The sequence below is a fragment of the Ammospiza caudacuta genome, chromosome 10 (genome assembly GCF_027887145.1).
Source record: "Ammospiza caudacuta isolate bAmmCau1 chromosome 10, bAmmCau1.pri, whole genome shotgun sequence".
Lineage (NCBI taxonomy): Eukaryota > Metazoa > Chordata > Aves > Passeriformes > Passerellidae > Ammospiza > Ammospiza caudacuta.
The window spans coordinates 13,862,595-13,887,668 of NC_080602.1; the positions used below are offsets into that span (position 1 = coordinate 13,862,595).

The 25,074-nt window shown below is 39.8% G+C and overlaps 1 protein-coding gene across 1 annotated transcript in view; it reads left to right on the forward strand.

Annotated features, from left to right (window-relative positions):
- Window positions 1-25,074, forward strand: part of THSD4 (thrombospondin type 1 domain containing 4) — a 230,693-nt gene that overhangs the window by 601 nt on the left and 205,018 nt on the right. Inside the window, exons 2-3 of the mRNA XM_058811504.1 lie at window positions 14,036-14,143; window positions 17,999-18,068. Of these exons, the coding sequence (XP_058667487.1) occupies window positions 14,115-14,143; window positions 17,999-18,068 (99 nt within the window). The 5' untranslated portion in view covers window positions 14,036-14,114. The remainder of the gene's footprint in view (window positions 1-14,035; window positions 14,144-17,998; window positions 18,069-25,074) is intronic.

The following is a 25,074-nucleotide window of genomic DNA, read 5'->3' on the forward strand; positions in this document are numbered from 1 at the left end:
TTAGTATTGTTCAGTTTTATTGGCTCAGGAAATACTGTTCATGTGTTGAAACACAGGGGGTAAGGCAGGATGTCAGTTTTGATTTTTTGGTAGTGATAAGCAGCCATTAAAAATATAATTTCTTATACTTCTTCATGTGTTGCTTGTACTCATTAGTACATATTGCACACCAAAACGATTGTCTCTCTTTTCTTTCTTCCTGCCCCCCTTCAGTTCAGAGATTTGCCCAGATTAAGGCAATGGGAGTGGTTTTTTTCTTCCCATAGGAATGTTTACAGTGTTGCAGGATCAGGTTCAGATTTATTACTCAGACACTCACAATGCTGCTGTAATTAGTTGTCATAAAGCTGTGCCTTCTGCCTGTGTTTGCTGCTGGCCAAATTCATCACACCATGAATGCAGTGATTGTTGAGAGCATTTTCAAAATTTAAATAATAACTAAGAATTATTTTAAACAAGAAACAATCTTTATGTAGTTTTGAGTCATGAAGGCATGAAAGGGCTGAAATATCTTTGCTGCTTTCATATTGTTAAAATTGGACATAAACTGTCATTTTTTGATTTCTTTTAAACCACAGTGCTTTTGATTTAGATGTGATTGTTTCTACTGCTTTGAAATGGGAATGGGGGAGAAACTGTTTCCAAATGTATCCTCCTGGCATTTGAAGATTCAGAGAGGTGGGGTTGATTTCTGCTTTTTGTTTTGCTGCTTTCCTGAAGTTATGTTAGAAGGGCTTTTCAAAACCTTGGGCTTTGCACAATGCCTGTTTCCTCAGCCCATGGAGATGTTATGTTAAAACAGGGAGCACAGTGTGAAGCAGTGCCCAGAGTGATTCCCTTTGAGTTGCATTCCTCTCAGCAAGTCCTCACCTATCTCCAACAGTGAGTACTCTAGCAGAAGATTAAAAGTCACTATATAAGACTGTCTGTCTCTAAGCAGTGTGTGCAACAGCAGTAGACTGATTAAAAAAAAAAAACAACCAAAAACAAAAACCCAAAAGACAGCAAATGAAATTTGGTCACACTTTTTAAAAAGATCCCTCTATCACCTCTGGCATACAGAATTTATAAAGCAGCAAATGAAGTCCACAGTGTTGGAGGAGTTTACTTGGTTTCCTTTGCCAGTGTTTTGTAATAGGCTGTTCCTGTTGTCGTGCAGATTCAAGAAGCCTTGCATTCACATTTTCAGCCCTTTTTCCAGTCTGCAGACACATGGGAAGCACTGAGTGACGTCAGGTGAGGGTCAGTGTGCTGTAATAAGCTGCCCTCAAGCACAAATAAGCTCAGGCTCCACTGCCAAGAGATGACCTTTGATTTCTTTTTACCTGATGCAATAAGGGCCCTGTTCACTCTGCTTAGGCCAAGTCCCAGCCATTTAAATAGATTTTCTTGAGCAGGAATGGTTATGAAAGTCCTGAAACTTGGTATAAGGGTGGCAGAGATTTCTGGATTGTAGATGACTTTGATACACTGAATTAGATTTGGCTACTATTGTGGTCAGAAGAGAGAAGTGACTTCATTGTGACGAGCACAGCTGCCAGCTCTGAAACTACCAGTATGAAGCACAGTTTCTAAGCTGCATCTGATTAACAGAGATGGTGAGCAAAGTTAAAACTTTTGTTATATAGAGACAGAAAAGAATACCTTCACCTGAATGTCAGTGGCTGTAGATACAGCCAGAAGGCTGGACATGCTGTCAGTGAGTGGACCTGTGTCATGGGAGTCACGCTTCCCCCTCTTGGTATCCTCATCTGGCTATATTGTTAAACTGTTAGGTACAAGGTCTTACTAAACTAAGTATAATAATTTTGCTCACACTGCTGTGTTGCAAGAATGTTGGGGCTACCTTATTCTGAACAAAGTATTGTATGGCTACGTGGGGAGGCAGGACAGTCACCTCTTTACTATGCAGTGACTGACTGGACTATGGTTTCCACCACTCTGTTCAAAAGGGCTTTTCTTTAACCTACCTTTCTCTGCAAGCCCATACAGGAATCCCAGGGTAGTATGGTATTTCTTACTGTTTTTTCTCTTCAACCCTTCTGGCTTTTGCAGATATAAGAGTGGGTACTTGTGTGCATTAGTTCTGGTGAATGACTTTTCAAGCAGCAAAGCTGATTCAGTTCTTTCAAAGTCAGACTTCAATCATGTCTTACTCCTGCTCTCTAAGCAAACCCCTACTGGAAGCAGTATTGAGTTTACTTATTGGCTGAGAAACTCAAGACTAGAACCTGAACTGGAAAGGACAACTGGAAGTAAAAAAGGCATCTTCCTCACTTGTTTAGGTTTTTTAGCAAGGGTGACAAGGGCTGTTGGTGATTCTGCAAGATTGGATCTTTTATCTGTCAACCATGAAGTCATTGTTCACAGGCCACTGGATGGCATCTTCCAAACTATAAATTTCCTAATAGGGAGATTTTAATCTGCTGCTTTAATCTGCTACCAGATGAAATCTGGTGAAAGATTTCATCTTCCCTGCTCAGTGAATGATAGCTCAGGATTCCTTGAATGTATGATTATCTTTGTGGTTTTGTGTCAAGGACTGGTATCTCCTGTAGGAGTGTAACAGTTCATGCAGTTTACACTAAATGGACTGAAATAATAACTGTCATCCAGACCACCAGAGTACGAGGCATAGCAGCAAGACAAGATTTGTAGGATGTCTAAAATCCCTTTCAAGCTGACAGCATAAGAATAAACAGCTCCCTCTCCCAACACTTAAGGGATCTTGCAGTTCAGCTTTAAAATGCAGGAGGCTGAAGGGTTCACCACATGGAGGTTATGATTGATACAAGCATTAGGATATTTCTGGAATCTAAACCAAATAAGGACTTCAGGAAAATGATTTTCAGTGGCATCAGTCTCTGGGGTAGAATTGAAAATGGAAATTGTTTCTGGATTTCTGAACATGGGGATTTTACATTTCTTCTGCTGTCAGTAGTCATGCTAAATCTTAATTTCTCTTTCTTGAAAAGACACTGTGATAGTGTTGTTTGTCATCTTTACTAATTAAAGCTTAGTAACTTAGTTTTCTTTTTCTTTTTTCTCCATTAACATCCTCTTCCCATAGAAAAGAGGTGCACCTCTGCAAATGTACCCCTTTAAGTGCTAAGGGCTTGGCAGCACAATTGGCATCTGATGCTACTATCCTGGTTGTCAGTCCAGTTTTGGAACTGAACTGTTTGTAAGATTCTATATATATCAAGCCCAGCAGATAAACATATTGAATGTCTGTGTTGTTGTGCTGGAGACTTCATCTAAATTTTATTGTGGATGAAAGCTAAATAGATCTCTATGAAACAGTTTTTCCCTGTGTTCTCTGAGTCATCCCTGTATTTACTTGCATTCAGAATTTAATATTTGCAAAAGATGTACAAGATAACTTACTGCCATTCTTCAGCTGGCTGTCAGAAATCCATTGGTAGTTTATTGTTTCATGTTGGGTTGAAGTTCCCTGTATTCTATTCTGAAATTATGGAAAAAATACTTAATTTCACAGAGCGCTTGCAAGATCTCTCATTAGGCCTATTATTCATCATTATGTAGAAACTGAGAAGAAAACAATAAATCTTCAAATTCCATTGTTGCATTTCTGTACCAGTATTTGGGAAACCTCACATCAGAGAGAATTTTAATCAGAAATAAATTAGAATCTCATCATTCTTATAGTATTATTTAAGAACATAATTTAGGCTATCTTGCATAACTCATTCATTTCAAGATGTTTCAGGAGCCTAGACTCTGAAATGCACAATGAAGATGTGGAAGCTACATGGTGAGCTGTTTTTCTGTCCATAATCTAGCAGTTTTCTATACTTCCTCTTAAAAAATAAAACATCTAAGTCTTACTATTAGGTATATGACCTTTCCTGGATGTGAACAGTTGATTTTTTATGCGTTATTGAGCAAAGGCATGTTCAGCAGTTACCAGGATGACAGAATAATCTCAGCAATGTTTATTTTGGGCATGTGTCACTTATTTTTCAATGGTCCCTAAAATATATTCCCACAGGGGTACCTGAGAAGTTCTACATCCTTGTGTCTGGTCAGCTGCAGCCTTGTGTTGCTCTCATGTACTGAAACTATTTAGCAAGTGTTTAGTGCCCAAATTACCCCAAATGCCAGAGGACAAGGTGGTGTTTGAATGTTTAGGATGGTGCCCCTCTGCCCCTCCATGTCCCAGTACAGCACAGCCAAGCTGTTCAGCTTTTTCATGACAGCTGAGTTGAACACAGTATTGCTCACTGATTGAAGCCCAAATCATGTAGGAATTGCATGGCAGAAAAGAGAAATCTCTTCTTTTTGCCAAAATAAAGCAGTTTGCTGACTGCAGAAGAGGACTTTAATCATGTTTGGAGTCTGTTATGAAAGCCTTGGTCACTTTTTCTTGGACATTTGTTAGTACAAAATGTCCATCAGCAGGTACCTGAGGTGTTTTTCCTTCCAGTTTTGGCAGTATTGAAATGCATGTTAAAACACTTATCCTTGAAAACTTGTGTAGAAAAGGATTTGGTGAGTTATTTTGGGATGTGTGCCCACATTAATCTCCATTAGAGAAAGAACAGGAGTCAGTGGTCTGCAGTGCAGCCCTGCACTGGGGATAGTCCTTGGACTACCAAGTCTTTGTTCCTCTGCTGCCAAACTGCAGGGGAGAGAGACGAGCAGGGTTGTGGCCTGGCATATCCATTTATAGATGTATTTTATTTCTAAGTGTATGGACTAATAAACTGACATGGAATTGCCTTGCTTTTACCTGTACTGACAAATAGGTTTGGTTTGGGTTTCTTTGAGGTTTTTTTTTCCCCCTAATTGTTCTTCTGTGTCAAAGACCCATTCAGTCATGAGGGACTGCCAGCCTTCCTTTAGAATGCCTAACCCAAGGTACAGAGCTACATAACAGGCTGGGAAATCTCTGAAGTTCCCAGAAATGGTTTTTATCCCATTTATAGTTTAGTACATCAAGAATAATGCTACAGAAGCCCTTGGAGTCACTGTAGCTGAAGTTTGACATTGAATCCCAAGGATATTCCTGCTAATTTCAATAGGATGCCTGTCTTGTATTTATAGGCACATGTTCCAGTTAGTAACTGTTCCTCTGTTAAATGGAGTTTAACTTTAGAAAATTAAACAGCTCTGATGATAGTGGATATGAATAGCTACCCAGAAGAGAAATACTGAGTCATTCTTGACCAGTCTGTTTTCTCTGGTAACTGGGAGATGCAAAGTGATCTTTTCCAATGGATAAGAAGGCTTAGCTTGGCCATTAGAGGCTGGCTAATGAGTTTAAAAGTGGTTTGGTTTGACTTTGCAGTGTCTCTGTGCTGCAGCACTTTTATCCTTGTCTGCTGTGGATAATGTAGGAATATTCCCAGAAAGAATTGTTATTTGGAGGTATCACTTGTGCAGAGAGATGGTTCCCACTGATATGGCAAAGAAAATATTTCATTTCTGAATAAGCAAGCAAAGATTACAAGTCCACATCTCATACTGTCCTCCATGTTGTGTTCTGACTCTGGTCAACACCTCAGAAATCATGCCAATAGAACAGAAGGAATTTTGTAGTTAATATTAAGCTAATATTTTGAGATTATAAGTGTTCAGGTAATAGCTTGATGGTGAGATTTTTTTAAAATAAAAAAAAAAGAGGACTGTGATATATTTAAGCCTTCCTTTACTGCTTAATTCCTTCCTTAGGAAATCACAGCTATGAAGTTCAGGATTTTTATATGGTCAGAAATGTTTGTGTGAGTTCACAGAGGAATTGCTGACTCCTTTTACTCTCCTGTTATTGTGAACCAGGTCTAATTTATGGAAAGGGTAGTTTACATCAGTTTTCCTATTTGTGTTGGAGCAATGCAGCGAGTTAATTGTGGTAGGCTAATGGCACACACATCTATTTACCAGTAAATGAAATACTTCTTTCAGAGGGTACATTAGCAACAGGAACACTTGTTCTTCACCTATAAATGATGTTGAATGTTCCCTAATACTTTAAAAATTATTCTCCAAGGCACAGCTTCCCATATTTCATCCTTTGTTTTACTACATGGAGGATATTGATGCTTAGGTATGTATTCACAATGTTTCTCAAACACCGTTCTCATGGGAAGCAGTTTAAAAATTTTTAGAAAAGGACTTGTGCCTGCTAGACAGACATTCTTATTAAACACATGGGTGAAAATCATGTTTCCTTTTTGCAGAAGGAAGGTCTCTTCTAACTTCACAATAATTATGTAATATACAGGATTTTTACATAATGAGAGGGGTGTCTCCCGGCTGCATTACTCAGAAATAGCTGATTATACTCTTGAAATATGTTGTGTTTTACTTTCCTTGTGCATGTGCCTTCAATTAGCTTTGCTGAAATATTTGTTTTCTTTGACCTTTTTAAACAGGGTGTGTTACAACTCTGAGTGGAGCTGGTGGGTCCTTGGTTTTCATGCACAAGACAGTAGGTCCTCAGAAGCACCAGTTAAATGCTGCTGGGAGCCTGTGCTTTGCAGGCAGGCTAGGAAAAGCTTCAAACTTTCAACCTTTCTTCAATTCTGAAAATGGCCTTCATTATAGAAGGTTTAAGATGAAATTTTCTTTCTCTTTTGAAAAGAGCATAAGAAAAGTTAATTTTCTTTGACGTATTTACAGGTAAAGAAATGAGTATGGCTAACAGAGGCTCTAAGAAATTTCCATTATTCCTAGTTGTTCTGAAATACAGTTACATGTCTTGCAATATCAATATCATTAAAACTTCTACTAAACAGATTGATTTGCAGACTGACATTTCATTTATGATCCTTCTCTCAGTTATTTCCATCCAGGGCATTCTAACTACCACTCACAGCACAGTTTTACCTGAGTTTCCACAGTGGAGTGGGTCTCAAACCAGTACCTGAACCATACCTAAAGCACCTCTCCACCTACTTACACTTGGTAAAAAAGTAATTAGAACAGGAACTTGTTGGAAACAGATTGTGCTGTTACTGCTCATTTTGTAGGCAAGACTCTCAATGTTCAATCACAGCAGTGTTCACACAGATTTGTTCTTCTTGCTTGTCATAACAATGAGGGATTCACCTATTTTGTATGAATGGTTACAGAGATTTCAGGTATTTCTACCTGACTTTTTAGGCTGTTCAATGTTATTTTTTTCCATATCTTTCTATATCAGTCATCAGATAAGTGTTGATTTGGATTATGGAATGGTTGAGAAAGATTGTTTAATGAAAAGGATTTTTAACTTCCTCTTACATGTTCAGCCCCTTCTACATTCTTGGTTTAGAAGATTCAGATTGTAGCAAAAAAGTTTTTTACAAGGAAAGGAAAATTTATTCAAATACATGTAATGTGTTTTGTTAGAAAAGGTAATGAATTCTAATATGTAGAGCTGTGATGGCTTTCAAGTGCTGAAACTGCTAGAACCTTTCAGTTCTCTGGGGGGGTTAAGTGTGCAACAGGGAGTTCTCCATGGTTGTGTGTGGAGTGAGTGTTAGTGGCTCTGTGGGCAAAGGGATTCAGCCACATTTCCACAGCACAGGTGGAATATCCCAGTTGAACATTGAGAAAGGTCTTTCATATAGGAACAGAACTCAGTCTCTGTGCACTTGTCTTATAGAAGGTCTTTCCAGTTTGTTCTGCACCAGCTATCCAGAACAGCTCTGACAGGAGTTGAAATTCCTTAAACCAGTGAATGGTGACAGGCTGGTATCAAGATTCCTACAGTATCTCTTTAGACAGAATTTTGCAGTCCTTCCAGTTTTATGATATTTGTATTACTAGTGTACATTCAGCAAATATATAATCAGTGGTATGAGCAAAGACTAAGAATAATTAAAAGAAATCCTACTGCTCCAATTTGACTGCAACTCATGACCTTTAAGCAGGCACTTTCCTGCTTCTCCCTTTGACTTACAAGATTAATGTCACAACTGTTGTTTGATCTTAAATTATATCATCTTCAAGAAAGATGGAGGCAAGTTGTTTGAATTGTGGCACCCTCCAGAATAACTATGTTTTAAAGCCAAAATGTGTATTTTGTGAATGGCTATTTTGGGAAATCATGTGTATGGTTACTGTTGGATTTGGCCACCTTTGCCTCCTAGATTTTCAGAGAACAATTAAATATTATAGGGTCAGATGCCAAAGGTTACACACTTCTTCCACTGAAATCCAGCCAAATGAGCTGAATTTATTCTCTGAGAAGTGAAACATTTGCTGAATTAAAGCTCTAGAAACATGGCTAATATTCCTGAGTACCCAGGACGGCTCTGGTCTCTCTGTTGCTGTTCTATTGCGGGTTTGGGTGCCTGGTGCAGCAGCCTGGGTTTTGGCGTGCCCCGTGCAGCCCCCGGTGTTGTTACAGCCCGGTTCGTTTCGGTGCCCGTGCAGCCCCCGGTGTTGTTACAGCCCGGTTTGTTGGGTGCCCGTGCAGCCCCCGGTGTTGTTACAGCCCGGTTTGTTTCGGTGCCCGTGCAGCCCCCGGTGTTGTTACAGCCCGTTTTTTCGGTGCCCCGTGCAGCCCCCCGGTGTTGTTACAGCCCGGTTTGTTGGGTGCCCCGTGCAGCCCCCGCTGTTGTTACAGCCCGGTTTGTTTCGGTGCCCGTGCAGCCCCCCGGTGTTGTTACAGCCCGGTTTGTTGGGTGCCCGTGCAGCCCCCGGTGTTGTTACAGCCCGGTTTGTTGGGTGCCCGTGCAGCCCCCGGTGTCCCGGGAGAGCGGCGCTCGGGCTGCCCGGGCGGGCGGTGCCGCGGGCGGGGCGCGCCCCGGGCCGGGGGTGACTCAGCGAGCCCCGAGCCAGGGCTCCAGCACAACTGCTCCGGGGATGATGCTGTTGGTGGAGCACGCTTACTGTACTCCCTGTCTGTGAGATTTCAGGCAAAGCAATTGGGAAATTGCGGATTTTATGATTGGCTTTTCGCAAATATTAAAATGAATATTATATGTGTTGTGTTAGAAAGTAATGCTGTATTAATTATCTTAAGTAGCGTGTTAAATATAGCTTTAGGTTATAACATAATGTTAAAATAGAAACTATGCTATGTAAGATACTTTTTTTCCTAAAGAAAGGACTCGCAGCGAGATAGATTGAGGTGTCCTGTGACTGCTTTCAGAGAAAGAGAATTTAGTGTTCCATTATCAGGAGAAAGGAACTTCTTCCTGCCTCGCACAGGTAGGATGACGCCATTAGGATTAAGAGGAAAAAGTTGACACTGATCAGACGGAGTCCTTTGTTTGAATAGAATTTATGCATCATGTATGAGATGTATGAATATGCAACAGGTTATTATTTTTAAGGGTTAGTCCTCTGTTGATGTGGGTCCTTTTTCGAGCTTATGCGGCCCAGAAAAAGGTACCTGGACTGCTAGTAACTCTTTGTTTCTATTGTCTCATATTATCCTAATTCAAACTGTCCAAATTATTATTACTCTAATTGTATTACTATTTTTATAACCACTTTATTACTATTAAACTTTTAAAACTTCAAAAACAAGTGATTGGCGTTTTTCACACAGTGAAACTGGATCTTGATCAAACTTACATTGGAGACAGGCACTGAGCTTTCTTGGACTGCAGGAGGAGAACCTGAAAGTTCTCAAAGCATTTCAAATGAAAAAGAAAGGTACCTGCAGGGTTAGGTGGAGCAACTTGCCATTTTTGTTTAAATAAAATGTTTTCTCCATGTAAGTATCAGAACTTTTCATCAGATCTAATGCTAGATTTCTCTTTTATGCAGCTTTCAGAGACAAGTGTATGTTTTAATGTAGTTAATGAATATTTGAAGAGATTAAAACTCTGGTGGTGGGTGTCAACAGCTGCAGTTCAAGCTGTTGGATGTATGCACAAATTATGTAGCTAGATAAACCTGGCAAACTGTGAGCGCTTTATCAAAGTCTTGTGAATGTAGTGAATTTTGGATGCAATCCAAAGGACTTGCACTGAACATGATTTAATAGATTTGAACAACTAAACCAACAGATACACTGTACTTTACAAATGTGTGAGGCAACAGATTCAAAGGCAGTCTTAAAGGGTGCGATATTCTTTATTTATGATTAGCCTCCCCACTACCCCCCAAAAACCAAACAAACAAGCAAAAAAAGCCAAAAAAACCAAAAACGAACAAACAAACAACAAAATAAGAACTTTTGCTATCAGTGAAAACATGACTTTGGAACAATGCTCAACTTTCATACTTGCTTCAGGTTGCCATTGTCAGTAACTGGCAAATACATAATCTGACCAAAAAAAAAAAAAAATTGAAGGAAATTGAAGTTGGCTTCATATATATGTAAGTCACCAAGGCTGAAGAGGCTGAAAGCTGAGAGCATTTCTGAACTTGGTTGAGTTAGCCTATGTTTCTATAAGATGAATCTCACATTCCTGTTGTGAGTTAAAATAGAGGGGCTTGGATTGTTTAAGTAGGTCCTGTACACGTGCACATGTTCAGGAATTTCTGTTAATACGTAGATGCAGATGTTTGTGTTGACAGGACTTACAAGAAGTACAGATTGATGCTAAAATGACACAGGAATTCATGGAAGTGAAATACATCCACTCACAATACACAAAGGGCACAGTCACATGGAAAGCCACATGTGAGTAGTCCCATGATAATTAAGAGGTTAGTATAACATTGGCTTTCTGCAAAATTTCAAACCTCTGAGTAGGAAGATGTTTCTTGAAGTTAATTAGCCAAAGGGTAACTCTTATCTTTGACTTCTCAGAAGAACTTTCTTCCTCTTTTCTTAACTGTCTGTATCTGTGGTGTCTGTCCAGATAATTCTGTGTATTGTCATTTAACTCCTTGAGAAATCTTTTTTGTCCTTATCAGCAGATTTCTGTGATTGCCTACGAGCCTAATAGATTAAGTTTTCTACTGGCAATCCCCACCCCTTTTTGAAATCTCCATTACAAATTAATATTTCTATTTTCTAATGTTGTGAGAAAGGGTCTGGGTAAACGTCAGTAAAAATCAAGTTAAGGGATGGTTATGATGGGCTCATTGCTTGGTAGGGTAACTGCTGATACAGCAGGTGAGAGGTGTTACAACCACTCACCTGCAGTGTGAAAGGGGAGGAGACTTTAAGCAGGGTCCTTTAATCATTTCTATGACCCAATGAACATTTCATTATATGCAATGAAACACTTCTCCCTGTCATTGTCACCCATGGTTCTGGAGAGGTTTGCATTCTCTTCCATCCTGCAAGGTGGTTGTTTTAGTTGATTGATTTTCTAGGAGGGGTGTGTTTTAGTTGGTTTATTTTTTCCTCCACCCAGTCTCACAGATCAATCTTGTTCTCATCCAGCTTGGAAGGGAAATAGGGAACACTACTGAAAAGTCAAATATTTTAATGCAGTGGAGAAAGCCTTGCTGACTCCGTGAAGTAGAAGAGTGTGGGTTGTTCCAGTCAAGAAATTAATATATATTCTGCTGTACGCAGGGTTACTAGAGGGGTTTTTGCTAGAAACGTCTATAGTGCTTTTCAGCCCCTTTTGGGAAGGCAATTTGACTTTTACAATGCAAGACTTATTGAACACAAGTACACTTCATCAGGCTTTTGAAAGTTTCCCTGCCAAATTCATGTTATTCAATCCCAGTGTTAACTGTGTAGCCATTTCAGGTATTCATTTTGCCCTGGATCTTCTGGAGGGAAAATGATTGTCATGTTTGCACATTTTCATATCAAAGACACCACTGCCAAAATGACATGCCTTTCAGTAGGCTGTAAGAACCCAGGCTCTTAAACAATCTGGAAAACAAGCTCTTAAAGTCACTTAAATATTTAGCAGTTGTTACACTATGTGCTACAAATGATAATTCAAAAGAAATGCATCTATGAGTTGTGGTAAGAGGTGTTTGCAAAAGGCATTGAAATGCAGCTGAAAGTAGAGTTAGTAATGCAGTCTGCCATTGACAATGAAGATACAAATGAACTGAAAAAAATTGAAAACATATGCATGGACTTTAGGCACTGCTTTTAAGAACAGTCTCCAGAAACACTCTGGTCCTTCTCTTGTTTCTTTGCAAAACTAGATCTATCATAGTATTTTTCCTGTTTTTCAAACGAGGTGCAGTTTATAGAAGGGATTAGTGGAGTGTACATTGCTTTTTCAGTGTTTTTGTATCCCGGAGCAGGGTTCTTTTGAGACTGTGTCACTCCACACAAGGTTGTTGGATGAAAAGATTATTGTGGAGTGAAAAATCTGAAAGAAGGTACATCTGGAAAAAAACCCAAGATGATAAGAACTTGAAACCATGTTGGTTACAATCCATGTTACAGACAGATTCTCCATCTTCAATAAGTGATATAAACAACTATTGTACCTCAGTATGCCTGGTAATTAAGGGTCAGGTTGTAGGCAGAGAGATGTTTATTTCCTTCTCAGTTCAGAATTAGTAAATCCTGTGTTAGGGGATCTGTTTAAATGCCTGGTGGTGGTGCTGGATGTGTGGACTTGCCTGATGTTTAAAGGAATGCAGTTTTTACTGAATGTGCTAAAATCTCAAATGGTGTGAACTGTTGCAGGAGATCCAGACTAAAAATCTGTTCTTAGAAGTGCTTCCCATCTTATACCAAGCCAATTTTACAGTGTTAAGTAGTGAAAACTATGAAGAAGTTTGATAAAACCTCTGAGATCTACTGACAACTGTGAAGCTGCAGGAGAGGATGAAGTTTAGCTCAGCCTTAGTGGTTTTTTCCTCAGGACTGACTCAAACCTGTTACATACAGAACTTTTGTTGTGATACTTTCCCAAGTACTCAACTTTTAATGCCTTCCATTAAGAAACTAAACTATCAAATCATTAATCAATCATGGAATTCTCTCTTGAAGATGTTACAAGTATTTTGGGATTTCCTAATCCAAATTTGTTGTTGTTTGATTTTTAGGAGAGGGTAGGGAGTATTTAACCTGTCCAGTTAGCTGCAAACAATCTGCATTTTCCTGGCAGCAGGATCTGTACTTTGTCTAATTCCACATTTCTTACGTTCTTGCCAGTCCTGCCCCATTCTAGGCAGTTTTCAATTATCTGGCTGTCTGACAGAAATTGAGAGCTCTTTATCTGTGAACAGCAATGTTCTCTTGTTTCTCTTCGCTCCACTGCATTTCAGCATGTAACCACTTGTAAAGGGAAAGATACAGACAGTGGCTGACCAAGGTTTGAAATGTATGATTTATGTTCTAATAGTGCTTTATTTACTCTTTCACTCACTCCTTGCCACTCTCCCACCAGCCCTTCTGATTTATACTGTATTTCCTTACTGCAAGAATCCCCTTCCAGCCTGAAAATGCTGGTACATTTTAGATGCCCAATATATGATTTCAAATGTAGTAAAATAAGAACTTCCCAGACATCTGAACATTTGAGATTATTTACAAACAAATGAAAGTATGTTTGGGTAATCCTCCCAAGGGCTGGGAGGGTTTTTGTGTGTTCACAGAAGTTGTGAGGAGAAAGAAGGATCAGATAAATTTCTAAATGCTGTTTAACTCCAGATTTCCTCTGTCACTGTGGGCAAGGCATTTCACTTCATTGTGGGTAGGTTTTCCATCTCTAATAGTGGAAACAATGCTGCTCTTCAGGTTTTTTCTGCAAACTGTATAAGCACTCCCAAAGTCATCCTTGCATTGCTCACCAAATGCAGAGTGTATTAATAATATTAGGTATGTTAGAAGTTATAAACCCAGTTTCATTCTATGACTTTTATTAACACAAGACTATAAATAAGATTGTTTGCTTTATTTGTTATACAAGTGACATACCAGGAATGCAAATTAAAAAGGCAATAAGTCTTACATCAGATTTGCCTTCTTGGGAATCAAACCAAGATTTTGCACCCCACAGTATTTCTGCAGAGCACTTTGGTAATGTTGAAATCCTGTTGCAAAAAATGGTGTGTGTGCAGTTTATTTCTGTAACATACACTGGAGTCCCAAGAATTGAAGTAGAGATGACTAATGTAGGTCTGTATGCAGTTTTATACATATCCTGGAAAATACTGAATAAGCAGTGTTAATTGTTTTTTTCCTTTCTTTTTGTAGGATTTGTGTGTGATTGTCATTGTGTTGTGCCTCAGTGAAGAGGTATTTTTCACTTCAAGATACCTTGCATTAAAAGATCATGGTAGACAGTTTAATAGTTTCATTGAGGTAAGTGATGCAATAAAATATTTACAATCTTATTTAATATGCTCCTAACACACTGCAGTAAATTTCAGTTTGGTGGCCTCTTGCTCTGCTGTTACAAGTGTCTGTATTGTAGGAGGGTAAATAGAAATCTTGTCCCAAGACCAAATACTCAAGTATATGCATACCAGACATAGCATTCTTTGGTGATAGTGAGAAAAGAAAGTTCTCAGTGTTAGTTCATGCTTAGAGCATCTGTTGGTGTGTGCCAAGGTGATGGTCTGTATTACTGCAAAGTTCCTGTGCTTTTTGGTGAGGCTGTACAGTTACAGTCACTGAGCTTAAATTGCTGATTTACATATTTTAGTACCTGTGCTGCAATTCATTCATGGATTTGTCTTATGCATTCCTGAAGCAGTTTGCCAGTGGGCAAACATAGGAAAGACTTTTCAAAGAGCTTTGCTAACAAAGGCAACATTCAGCTGTTCCTAAGCTGGTCTGTCCGGTTCTGCCCTGTCCTTGGGCGAGCAGATTCAGAGCAGACAGGCCTGGTGCCACACAAACACAGGCTGCACTCCTGCAGGGAATGACAGCTCAGTGCTCTGTCTGTGGGATGGAGTTACTGTGACACCTCTGCTCCAACCTTGCTTCTCCTGACTTTGAGACATCAATATTTGGATTGCAATTTTGGCACCCTCCTAATATGCCAGGGCAGATTTTCCATCAAAATGGATCTGTCACACATTACTGACAGCACCAGTGTTATCTTTCCAGCTGAAAGGTGACCTGCATAGCTCCTGCCAGCCTGTCCCAGACTTGGGCTGTTCAGCAGATTTGGGAGGAAGTTGGGAATTTGAGACAAGAGCCACACTGCTCTAGTCAGTACTGATCACCTGTGTGTGGACAATCTGCACTTGGCCAGACTATTCCTCCGTAAAATGCAGCTACTAAGGGACAGCAACATGTGAGAGATCTGCTTTGGTGCCTTTAGCTTCATTCACGCAGGGCTAACACTCACTGCACTGAGTAGGAAGAACCCTGAGAGGTGTTCCTCAATGAGCTGTTAAATTGCAAAATTTTTCATGCTACTCCTACAATAGACCTAATTTTGCTTTGTGCTTGTGCCTCCCAGTCTCTCCCAGCTGTTTATATGTATGCTTATATTTAAGTTTCTATTTAATGTTTTTATATTATTGGCAATTGGTCTTGCCAATAAAAGAAAGTGAGAGAGTTTAAAGTCTGACTTTGCTTCAAACTGGGTGCTTGGCTCCAAACAGAGCCTCAGCTGTGAGAGCAGGGGCTGTACCAGCAAGGTGCTGCACCAGAGGCCTGAGTTCTACAGCCACCCATCAGCTGCAATTGGTGCCTCACCTGGTCAGGTATACTTGAAAAGTTTTGCCTTATTTTGAGAATCACTTGTTCTTTTTGGCTTTTCTGCCCTGTGAGGATACCTGAACCAAACCCACTGAAATTGGAGAAGCCTTTTGTTGTAGCTTGGGAGGCTTAAAGTTAGTCATGCATGACAAATAAAAGAGCCTAGTCCAGAGAACTTAGCCAAAGCAAGCTGCTGAGGGGGAATAACATTAAAAAAATTAAATTGCCACACACTGATGTGGAGCTGGGGCTTACCTCAGGATAGCTTAAGTATTCCTGGCAGATTTCCTGTGTGTTTGAAATAGTAGCTTGATACCATTGTTTCTGACAGATCCAATTGCAGATACAGAAGCAAATTTAAAATCTGCCTTTATTGTCCTTGAGCCACGTACATAGCAATGGTGATTGTAGTGCGACCTCCTTGAAGAATGGTCAGGAAAAGCCTGGCACAGAGTAATCACACATATGCTAAAAGTTTGCTGTTTAGAACTGAGAACTTTAATCTGGTAAGTAATTTGCTTTGAAGCTTACAGTTCTCATTCAGCTCAGAACTCACAACCTTGTGCATGATTTCAGAAGAATTTACACATGGAAATCTATACACTATCAGACTGATCAGAAAAATCCTGTCCTGTTGAGGATGAAAGCATTCGTTTCCTTATGGAAAGTCTGAACTTTCTTTCACATGCTCTGAGGGATTATAGGGAGCAGAAGCCTTAAGGGAGCAGGGGTGGGTAGGAAGACTCTGAGATGGAAGTTAAATATAAATTGCAGAGGATGGAGGCTGGGCCCATCAGCCACTGCACTCCACCTACTTAGATGCTTGTCATTCTTCATTGACAAGAGTTGGGAGATCACTTAAACACTTAGGCAGGTGAGCTGAAGACAGACTTGGTGCTGTAATTTTGCAGTTTGGAGGTCTGAGTTCTATTTCTTTGATTTCAGGTGTGATTTGCAAATCAGTTTATTCTTTTGTGCCTTTGGCTTCCATGTACCACTGTGTGATTGGGCCCTGCTCTGAACTGCATGCTTTGACTCCTGCTGTGATTTCTTTATAGTGTCTTACACTGGCTTTGGTTTCAGCCACCTCCTCTGTATTTTGTTTTATCACAAATGATAGCTTTGTGAAATAGCAGGCTTCCTTCTAACACACTTTTTAAAGAGCTTATTTTTTTTCCCCTATATTGATCTGGCAGTAAAGAAGTAATGACTTTTCCTAGGCTTTCACTGGTTTATTGCTTTACTAGAGGGGCATAGATGGTGAGGTGATGATAGGCCATATGCAATCAGTACTTACCTAAAGGTTCCTTTTGCAGTATATTAGCAAGAACAAACACAGAAAACACAAGATAAGCATTCTCCCTAGCAGAATATTATTTGTATTGGTGGTAATTCAATGCTTAGTATTAATAAAACCCCTTTCTCTTTGGGATATCTGCCTCAGAAAATACCTGAAACAATAAGAAATGTTTAAAGGTTTACTGGGTAGGGAGCAATGGAGCTGTAGACAGGAAATGCAGCGGGATTTTGTCTGGTCCATTAGTTTGCAGATGTATTTTGTATCCAAATCCATCAGTTTTACTTTTGCATTGAAATTCAGCAAATCATTAGCAGCTTTCTCCCTTTTAGTGGATCTGAAACATACTCTTGGTAGACTAAAAAGTCAAGCTCCTGGTACAAATCAAGATAACTTGATCCTATTTGCCATACCTGTTCATGTTTTCATGTGAAGGGGCTTGTTAGAAGGAGACAAACCAGTTCCTGTTGCAAATTATAGCAAACAAAAGACTGAGCCAACTGTGCCTAAGTTGTAAGAGGCTCCTAGGAGTCACTAAAGTGGTGAGGCTTAACAGAACAGTTTGTTTGGGCTTGGTTCCCATTATGACTCCTTTCAGACTGAAGATGTGGGGACTGGGGTGATGCTTGGCTGCTTATCCTCAGTCTCTGGTGGGCTGTGTTCGCTACTTTCCATCCTCCGTGCCCATTAGGTTATTCAGTTTTCACAAGGGTTAGGCAGCTGGGGAAGAACCCATTTTCTGTTTCCTGTGTGCTGAAGGTGGAGTGTTCATCTGTGAAATGAGGAGCCAGAGCTAGAAGCAGATGTGGTCCACAGCTGGGTGAATTCTTACTTAGCACTTTAGAAAAGTTGCAAAGCACATGTCAGTCTCACACTGAATGCTGAGGGGTTAAAATATGCACTGCCAGGAATTTTTAAATTTAAACACGAAGTTATATGAAATACTATCAGTGGATTCTATTTGGTTCACTTTTGCTTTATAGCTGGACAAATCTATGTATGAACCTGATTCATACATTCAGGTATAAGCCTGCTGTGAACAGAATCCTATAAGAACATTTCATACAGTTTAGTGAGTCTGCTTTGGTTAGCAATGGTGTTTAAGTGTTTAAATATCTCCTTGCAGTGTGAAGCCCTGTAAGATGTTGTAGATGTGTGGTTTGTATTAGTGGTAATTATCTGTTCTGTTTCACTGTTTGCCTTTTCAGACTTCTCAGTTCCCTAGCAGTGCTGGGATTTCAGCTTGCCATCCCACAGCCTTCAATAGAACACAGAAAGGTAAGCATCAGAAACATTCAGACTTTGTGTACACTGAAAAGTAAATGTGAAAACATTAGAGTAAGATGTGTAAAGCAATGCAATCTGAATAACATTCTGGGAATAAATGGCTTCAGTTTGTGCATATGGGAGTTTTTTGGCTTCTTTTTTAATAATTGTATACATGGTTGAAAGAGGCTCATCATGATTACTTAGCTGAGTAGTTGTATGGAGCATTATAGGTCACAAGTAGTTACTAAAGCTTTGGAGCATTTTCATCATGCAAGACATGGAAAAAGAGAGCAGACATGGAGTGAGCAGAGAACCACCCAGCTGCTCACAGGCAGCTCTTTCTCTTGCACAGAGAGAAATGTCTGAAACAGAAGCTGGACCCAAAGCATTCTGCTGCTATTCACATTCTAGAGATTGGAGCTGGAAACTGTTGGAATTTCCTGTTGTGCTCTTGTGGATGGTTCACTCATCCTAGGCATTGGCATCTCTAGGAAGGCTTGCAGCCTGCACACTTTCCATCCTGCTCAGCATTAGGGAGATCTTGGCTGGAGTCCTTGGGTTTTTGCACTGCTTTTCAGGAAAGTAGTGAACAATCTGGAGAGAAACAGAAAGCAGCAGGGATTATCCTTGAGAGATTTTAAAATCTTACCTCTGAGGGAAATTTGAACAAATTCATATTGTTTATTCTAAAGATTGGAAGACTGATGCTGGAGGAAGATATACTCTTCAAATACTTTTGAGTACAAAAGGGAGACTGTTTGTTTGGTGGAACAGATTTAATCTGAGGCAAAGGAAACTTAGGTTTGACATTAGAAAACATTTGTCATGGTAAGGATATAAAGAAGATTATATTGATTGAATAATATTTAGAATTTCCATGATGTAACTCTCTGTGAATGTGTTGGACAAATGTTTATCAGGAACAATGTGCAGGTGTTGCTCATTCTGCCACAGACCTGAGGCAGGTCCCCTTGAATGCTGTTCTGTCTCTTCCCACTCTCGCCACATTCACTTCATATCAATGTTGTTCTCATATCCTAATATCAGTTGGGATCTCATAACTCTTGGTATTAAAATGCAACCAATTAATTCTTGAAGGTGTCAAATAACCTGTTTAAAAACAAGTTTGCTTTTTACTATAGATTTTTAAATAATAATCTGAGATGTGTATTTTTTTGAAAACTATACTGTTAAAAGGAGATAAAAGGCAAGTTTGCAGGGTTTTTCTTTTTTATGTGCATGTGCCACTGTCTTTAGGGTAAAAAGTTATTTGGACAATAGCCTCATAGGTATGGACTAGAAACCTGAAGCTGTCTGATTGTCAGAGTTGCAGAAGAACCCAGAAGTCCTGTTAACTCCTTGTGCAGGCTGTTTGTAAGACAAGTTAAATGAGGTCAGTAACATGGGGTGTGAAACTGGCCCAGTCCAGTCTGCAGCCAGCTGTCCAAGGGCTCTGTTCTAAACTGCAGGACAATTTAGTGTTTTTGCCTATCTTACATCTCTTCTCTTTTGTTGTGCAGTTGAGATGATCCCAGCTGCTGCTCTGGTTTCAGTACTCTGTCTGATTAGACATTCTTTTGTAACACTGACAGTGGAGAGATGCTTCAGTCCAGCTTCCAAATGGCCTTAGGGGGAATAAATCTACTAACTAAAATGGAGTAACTCACAGAAACAATTGCTTCATTCTGGGAAGCCCCGGAATTAATTTAGATAAAATCAGATTCTTTGTTTTCAATTGAATGAGAAATGCCACGGGTCTGGAGTGTGTTCTATCCTAGTTAAAGGGACTTAAGGGCATGGTAACCACCTTGGAGACATCCCTTTTACTGAAACAGGGCACAAGTTTCCTGGTGACAATCTCACACGGGCCCAAGGCTGGCTGTCATTACCCTGAAGGACAGGATTCTCTTCTTGCCAAACTGTGTTTAGGCTGGAACTCTGGATTTATGACACTTTTCACAAACCTTCTGCCCTACCTATCAGCTCCATGCAAGAGGGGTATTAGTAACTCTGAAGGCCAAGTCAGACATGGGTTTCTGAGTGTGAGTTCTCAGCTTTGTAGCTCTGGGGGTTCTTTCTATTCTTTTCCTGCAGTAACCCTGACATATATTTGCTGACATCCCCTGTGTATTTCTGGGTGGATGTCTCTGCTGTTTGGCAGGGTTCTTTCCGTGTGAGAGGAGGTCAGTTGTGCAGAAAGAAAGAAAGGGAGAGGAGGAGGATGAGGGATCTGATAAACAATTTTAACAAAATAGTCAATAATGAAAGTGGTGTTTGCTGACTTTCATATACACACTCAAAGGGTACAGTATGGGGAATCAAATAACTAGAGCTGATGTCTAATGAAACATTAGCCCATACCCCAGTTCTTACTGTGTGTTTATTTTGCATTAAGCTAAACATGACTTAGCAGGTTGCTTTCTCAGATGCACACACAAAAATCTGTTTCTGGTATAACAGCATGAGACTGATAGCTAGAAGGATGAGCCAAATTACTTGCATAGCACAGAAGCGCACATATTGGAATTAAGACTTGGGGAAATGACAAAACCAAATGGGAAAGTTGTGGGAGAAGGTTTGATTGGGCAATGTTTTCTGATTGTAGTCTTTATTATTTTTGAGTGAAAGTCTTGGAAGCTTGTCAGACATATAAAGTCAGAATTTACCAATACAGACTTTCTAGTTCCAGAAATACATGGCTACCTGAGTTTTATATAGAAGTAGCTTTTGACCTTCTTTAATCAACACTATCTCTGCTATCAGAAGTGCACAAAAACTGAAAACAAAACCCAACTTTATATGTTCCTACATCTGAGTTTAGGTCACTACTCTGTTATTCCTATATCTGTAAATGGCACAGGTTTGTACAGTAATGTAAATACATTAAATGTGGTATGTTCATTAGAAATAAAAATTGTTACGTAATGCCCTTTTATGGGATTTTGCTGAAGACAGGATTTGCACTGTTGGCTGGAAGTCTCTTGGAGCTTTTTAAAATAATCTAACTTATTCATTCCTCATACATAGTATTTAATTTCTAATATCAGGTGTACTCAGTAAGGCCAAAATACTCATCAATAACAGGGTAAAAGTGGGTAACCTTATGTTAAACAAAATAATTGCCACTTGCCTTTTAAAATCAGCCAAGGTCTCTGCAGCTTGGTAAACTGAAGTCTTTCTTATTATTTGAACACTTTACTTGCCTTATCCTCAGTACTGGACATATGAACAGCCCTGCTGCTGCTCATGATGCATTCAAGCTTTCTGTTCACTCTCCCTGTGTTTATTTTATTGAAAGTTAACCTTATCAGATAAGTGTCATACTGTGGTGAACTGAAGGTTAAACTATAAACAGTCTTTCTCCTAGACAACCATTGAAGTCTGTATTCCCAATTTTCCAGAAGTCACTCCTGGGTGGATTTTTGACGAATCATATGTTTCTGTGTTAGGAAAGTAAGTTGTAGTTATAATTATGCCTTATTCATTTTAGCAAAACTGGTAATGGAAATAGTAGCAAAGTCTGTCCAAATAAAATTTCTGACATGAATATTGCTTTGGTTTAACATGTTGCTTCTGTTATGGCACTAAATAGGAGTGTTGAAGCAACAGAAATTGCTTTGAATTTATGCATATCTTTTTTGTCACTCAGTTGTAGATGAGTATTGAGTTCAGTGTCTCAACAAACTGATTTTTATTGTATGGAAGCAGTGTCAGGATTTATTTTTACAAGTTTTCATTGGGGCAATACAATACTGTTAAAGAATTTTGAGCTTCTTTGGGCTCAGTGTAATCTCTTTCTGCTGGCTCAAACTTAAAGAAGAAATAAACTTGATATTATCTCTGTCAGACACACAATGTTTCTATGAAAAGCAACTATTTATCAAGTGAATGTGACTATACTCATCACAGAATTTTGAGATTAATGTGCTTTGGGATGTGTGTTGGAGTTTGTTGGCTTTGGTTTTTTTGGCTGTTTTTTCCCCTCTCTCATGTTGGATTCAAATTCCTGTGTGGAGGGGCCATCAGCGCTAAGTCAAGAGAAATAAGGAACAGCATCCAGGATCAGAAACAAGATCTGAGGGAAAAGAGTGGAACAGGGGGAAGGAAAAGGTGGCCAGGATCCCTCACTTGGTCATGGTGAGCAGTTTGAGCAGTTCAGCTACTTGGCCACGCTGTAAGAGAGGGCAATGTGCAGCATGAAGCAAATCTGCTCTGTCCTTCCTTGGAGCAAACTGGAGTAAGACAAAGTGGTTGATATCTAAGGATTTCCAAAAGCCAGGCACCAGGACTAAAGCCCAACAGTTGTCAGGAGCACCCTGGGACCCCCACCACAGCTGGCCACCACCTTGCCTTTAAATAAGCACCAAAGCAGAGGCTTGGGAGGGAGGGCTGTGCTCTTCCCTGCAGCCCAGGCAGGGTGAAGCTCTGCCCCACAGCCAGCAGTGACCCAAGTGTGGAACTTGTCAGGATTTGCGGAGCTGGAACTCGGCTCGTGCTAACAGCCCCAGCAAAGGCACTGGGGTCCGGCTGGGCTGAGCAACTGAACTGGAGTGCACTGGAGAGGCTGAGTCACTGTGCATTTGCACAGCTGCTCTTCCTTTGCAGCAAATGCTCACAGGTGTCACCCCTTCTTCTCTGGTGGTGTTTTTGTTTATAGGGTAACTGCTGTCCATTATTTGTATTTTCATCCACATCACTTGTGTGAAACACTTCCAGCTGCAAGGGAGTCTATATTTCTCTGGCATATTTCTCTCATATCCTTTAACTGTACAGATATACATCTGCTCCTTTCATAACCTTTGGCAAAGCAGAGTCTTTCAGCTGATGATGTTGCCATTCTAATTGCAGTAATCCTTAGGAGATGCCATTTAGACCATAACAAGACTTTTCCTTTAAAATTAGCCTGTTAGTACAACAGAATATTTAAAACAACAGCTGAAAGAGTTTTCTTACTATCTCTGTGTTGTTACTAATTCCCTGTCCTTGATGTTGTGGATTAAAGTGGTTAGGAAATAAAATTCATGTTTGTTTTGGGAAAGGAGACAGGATATGGATACATAATTTTATGTGAATATACTCTTTGAAAAATCAAGGCCAATATTTCTGTTGTTTTTAACCTGCTTTATCATGGACCTCTGAACTTTTATTTTTATCTTTAAATTTAAAAATACTGACTTCTTTAAGCTCAGAGAAAGAGTTCTGTGTTTTTCTGGAAGAAAATGTGGCAATATCACAGTTCAAGTTAGATTCCAGTGCAGGTGAGCTTACAGAGTCATAGATAAGTTTCTCACCTTCTTTCAGAGCAGTTCTGCATGCTAGTTCTGTCCAAGCGTTGGGTAAGAGTGGTGATAAAGATGAGAAGCTTTTTGGATTCACAGATGGGTTCTTCTGTTAGGGAATGTTGCTTTCTATTTTGTGACAGCTTGTCCACTCTGTTTCTGGAGTGATGGGTGGATGACTCACCAAGAGATCTGGAGAGGTGTTACAGCACTTACACAATAAATAAAATGTGTATTTCTACCACATGTGGATCCAAAGAATTTTTCTAAGTGTAGAAATAAATAGAATGGCAACAACCTTGTCACAGCTATAGATGGCTGACCTGGAGGAGGCCAAGGGTAGTATAGGCTAAGTGACCTAGGCCGCAAAAGGTGAGGGAATACTTCTAAAAAGAAAGAATCCTAATTTGTGATAAAGTGAGGGCCTATTGTTTTACCTTACTGTAAATGAGAAGCAATCCTACCATGAATAAGGAATGATTGTATAGAAGTGGTAGAAGTGAGGTCAGGACTCAGCTGTCTGTTACTTGAAAGCACTTAATGATCTCACAGAAGAGTGGAAAGAAACCTCTTCCTTAAAATACTAATCTCCCTGAGTGCAATGGAGGTGGTCTTGGTGTGAAAATATTAGCCAAACTTGGGGGAAGCTTCAAGCTTTGTTGGCACAAAAACGGTTCTGAACCTTTTTCAGAGCTGTTTACTTTCTAGACTATTCAAATAATGTTAAGGTTTCTTCAGATGTGGTCAGAGTTGGTTGAAGGGGCAGTTAAGCTGTCCAGGCATTGTAACTCCCTTCAGTGATTTGTGAATACAAAGGTCTTCTATTTCCAGGCTTTTCAGCCCTTTAATCTTCACAGGCACAGATGTTCAGACAGAGATTTTATACAAAGGGCGGAAACCCAAATCGTTTAAGCTGGTAATATTTACACTTACCACGTACTGTAAAATACAAATGGTTTACTACTTCTCTGATTAAAGGCTTCCAAAATGCACTGAAGGATTAAAATGGCTGAGCACACGAAGCAGGCAGACATGTACACATTGTGTCATGATGTTTTGGTTGGCCTCTGCTCCATTTTTCTGCTAGTTTTGGGGGGAGGAGGGGGGCTTGGTAAATTGTTTTTTTATCAAACCACCAGTGTCCCACATGTTTTTTATAAGAGGGATAAAAAATGCAGTTGTTGCAAATAAACATACATAACATGGACTGTAAGCATATATTACATGGACTTGCTGCTGGGAAGTTGTCATAGCCATATAGATATGGACTTTATTGGAAATCAGCTGAGCTAATGCTGGAAGAATATTCCCTGAAGATGTTTAGATTGGTGACAGAATTAAAGGAGCTCCATAGATGTGTTTACAACACTGACAGGGAAACAATAATGTTACACTTGAACAGGTTCTAAAACGAAACTAACATTTCCTCAAAATTTGGCATGCTCCGCCCTGAGCAGCAATTCAGGTCTCATTTCTGGGAGTCTGACTGGTTTTGTTTTTATACTCTTAAAATTTTAAGAAGGTGAAGTCCAGCTCTTACTTTGTGGTTTGATCATTGATCAGTTATATTCACAAAAGGTGAGTGTTCAGGAAGAATGCTGTGTTCATCTAATCCCAAGTATGACCTATGCATTTAAAGAGTATCTGTACACTGTTTTACTGGTGTTTTGAATCCTCAGTCAGTCTGAGCCTGGCTGTGGTAAAAGCTGCATGCATATCCTTTGTGACAGGCTGTG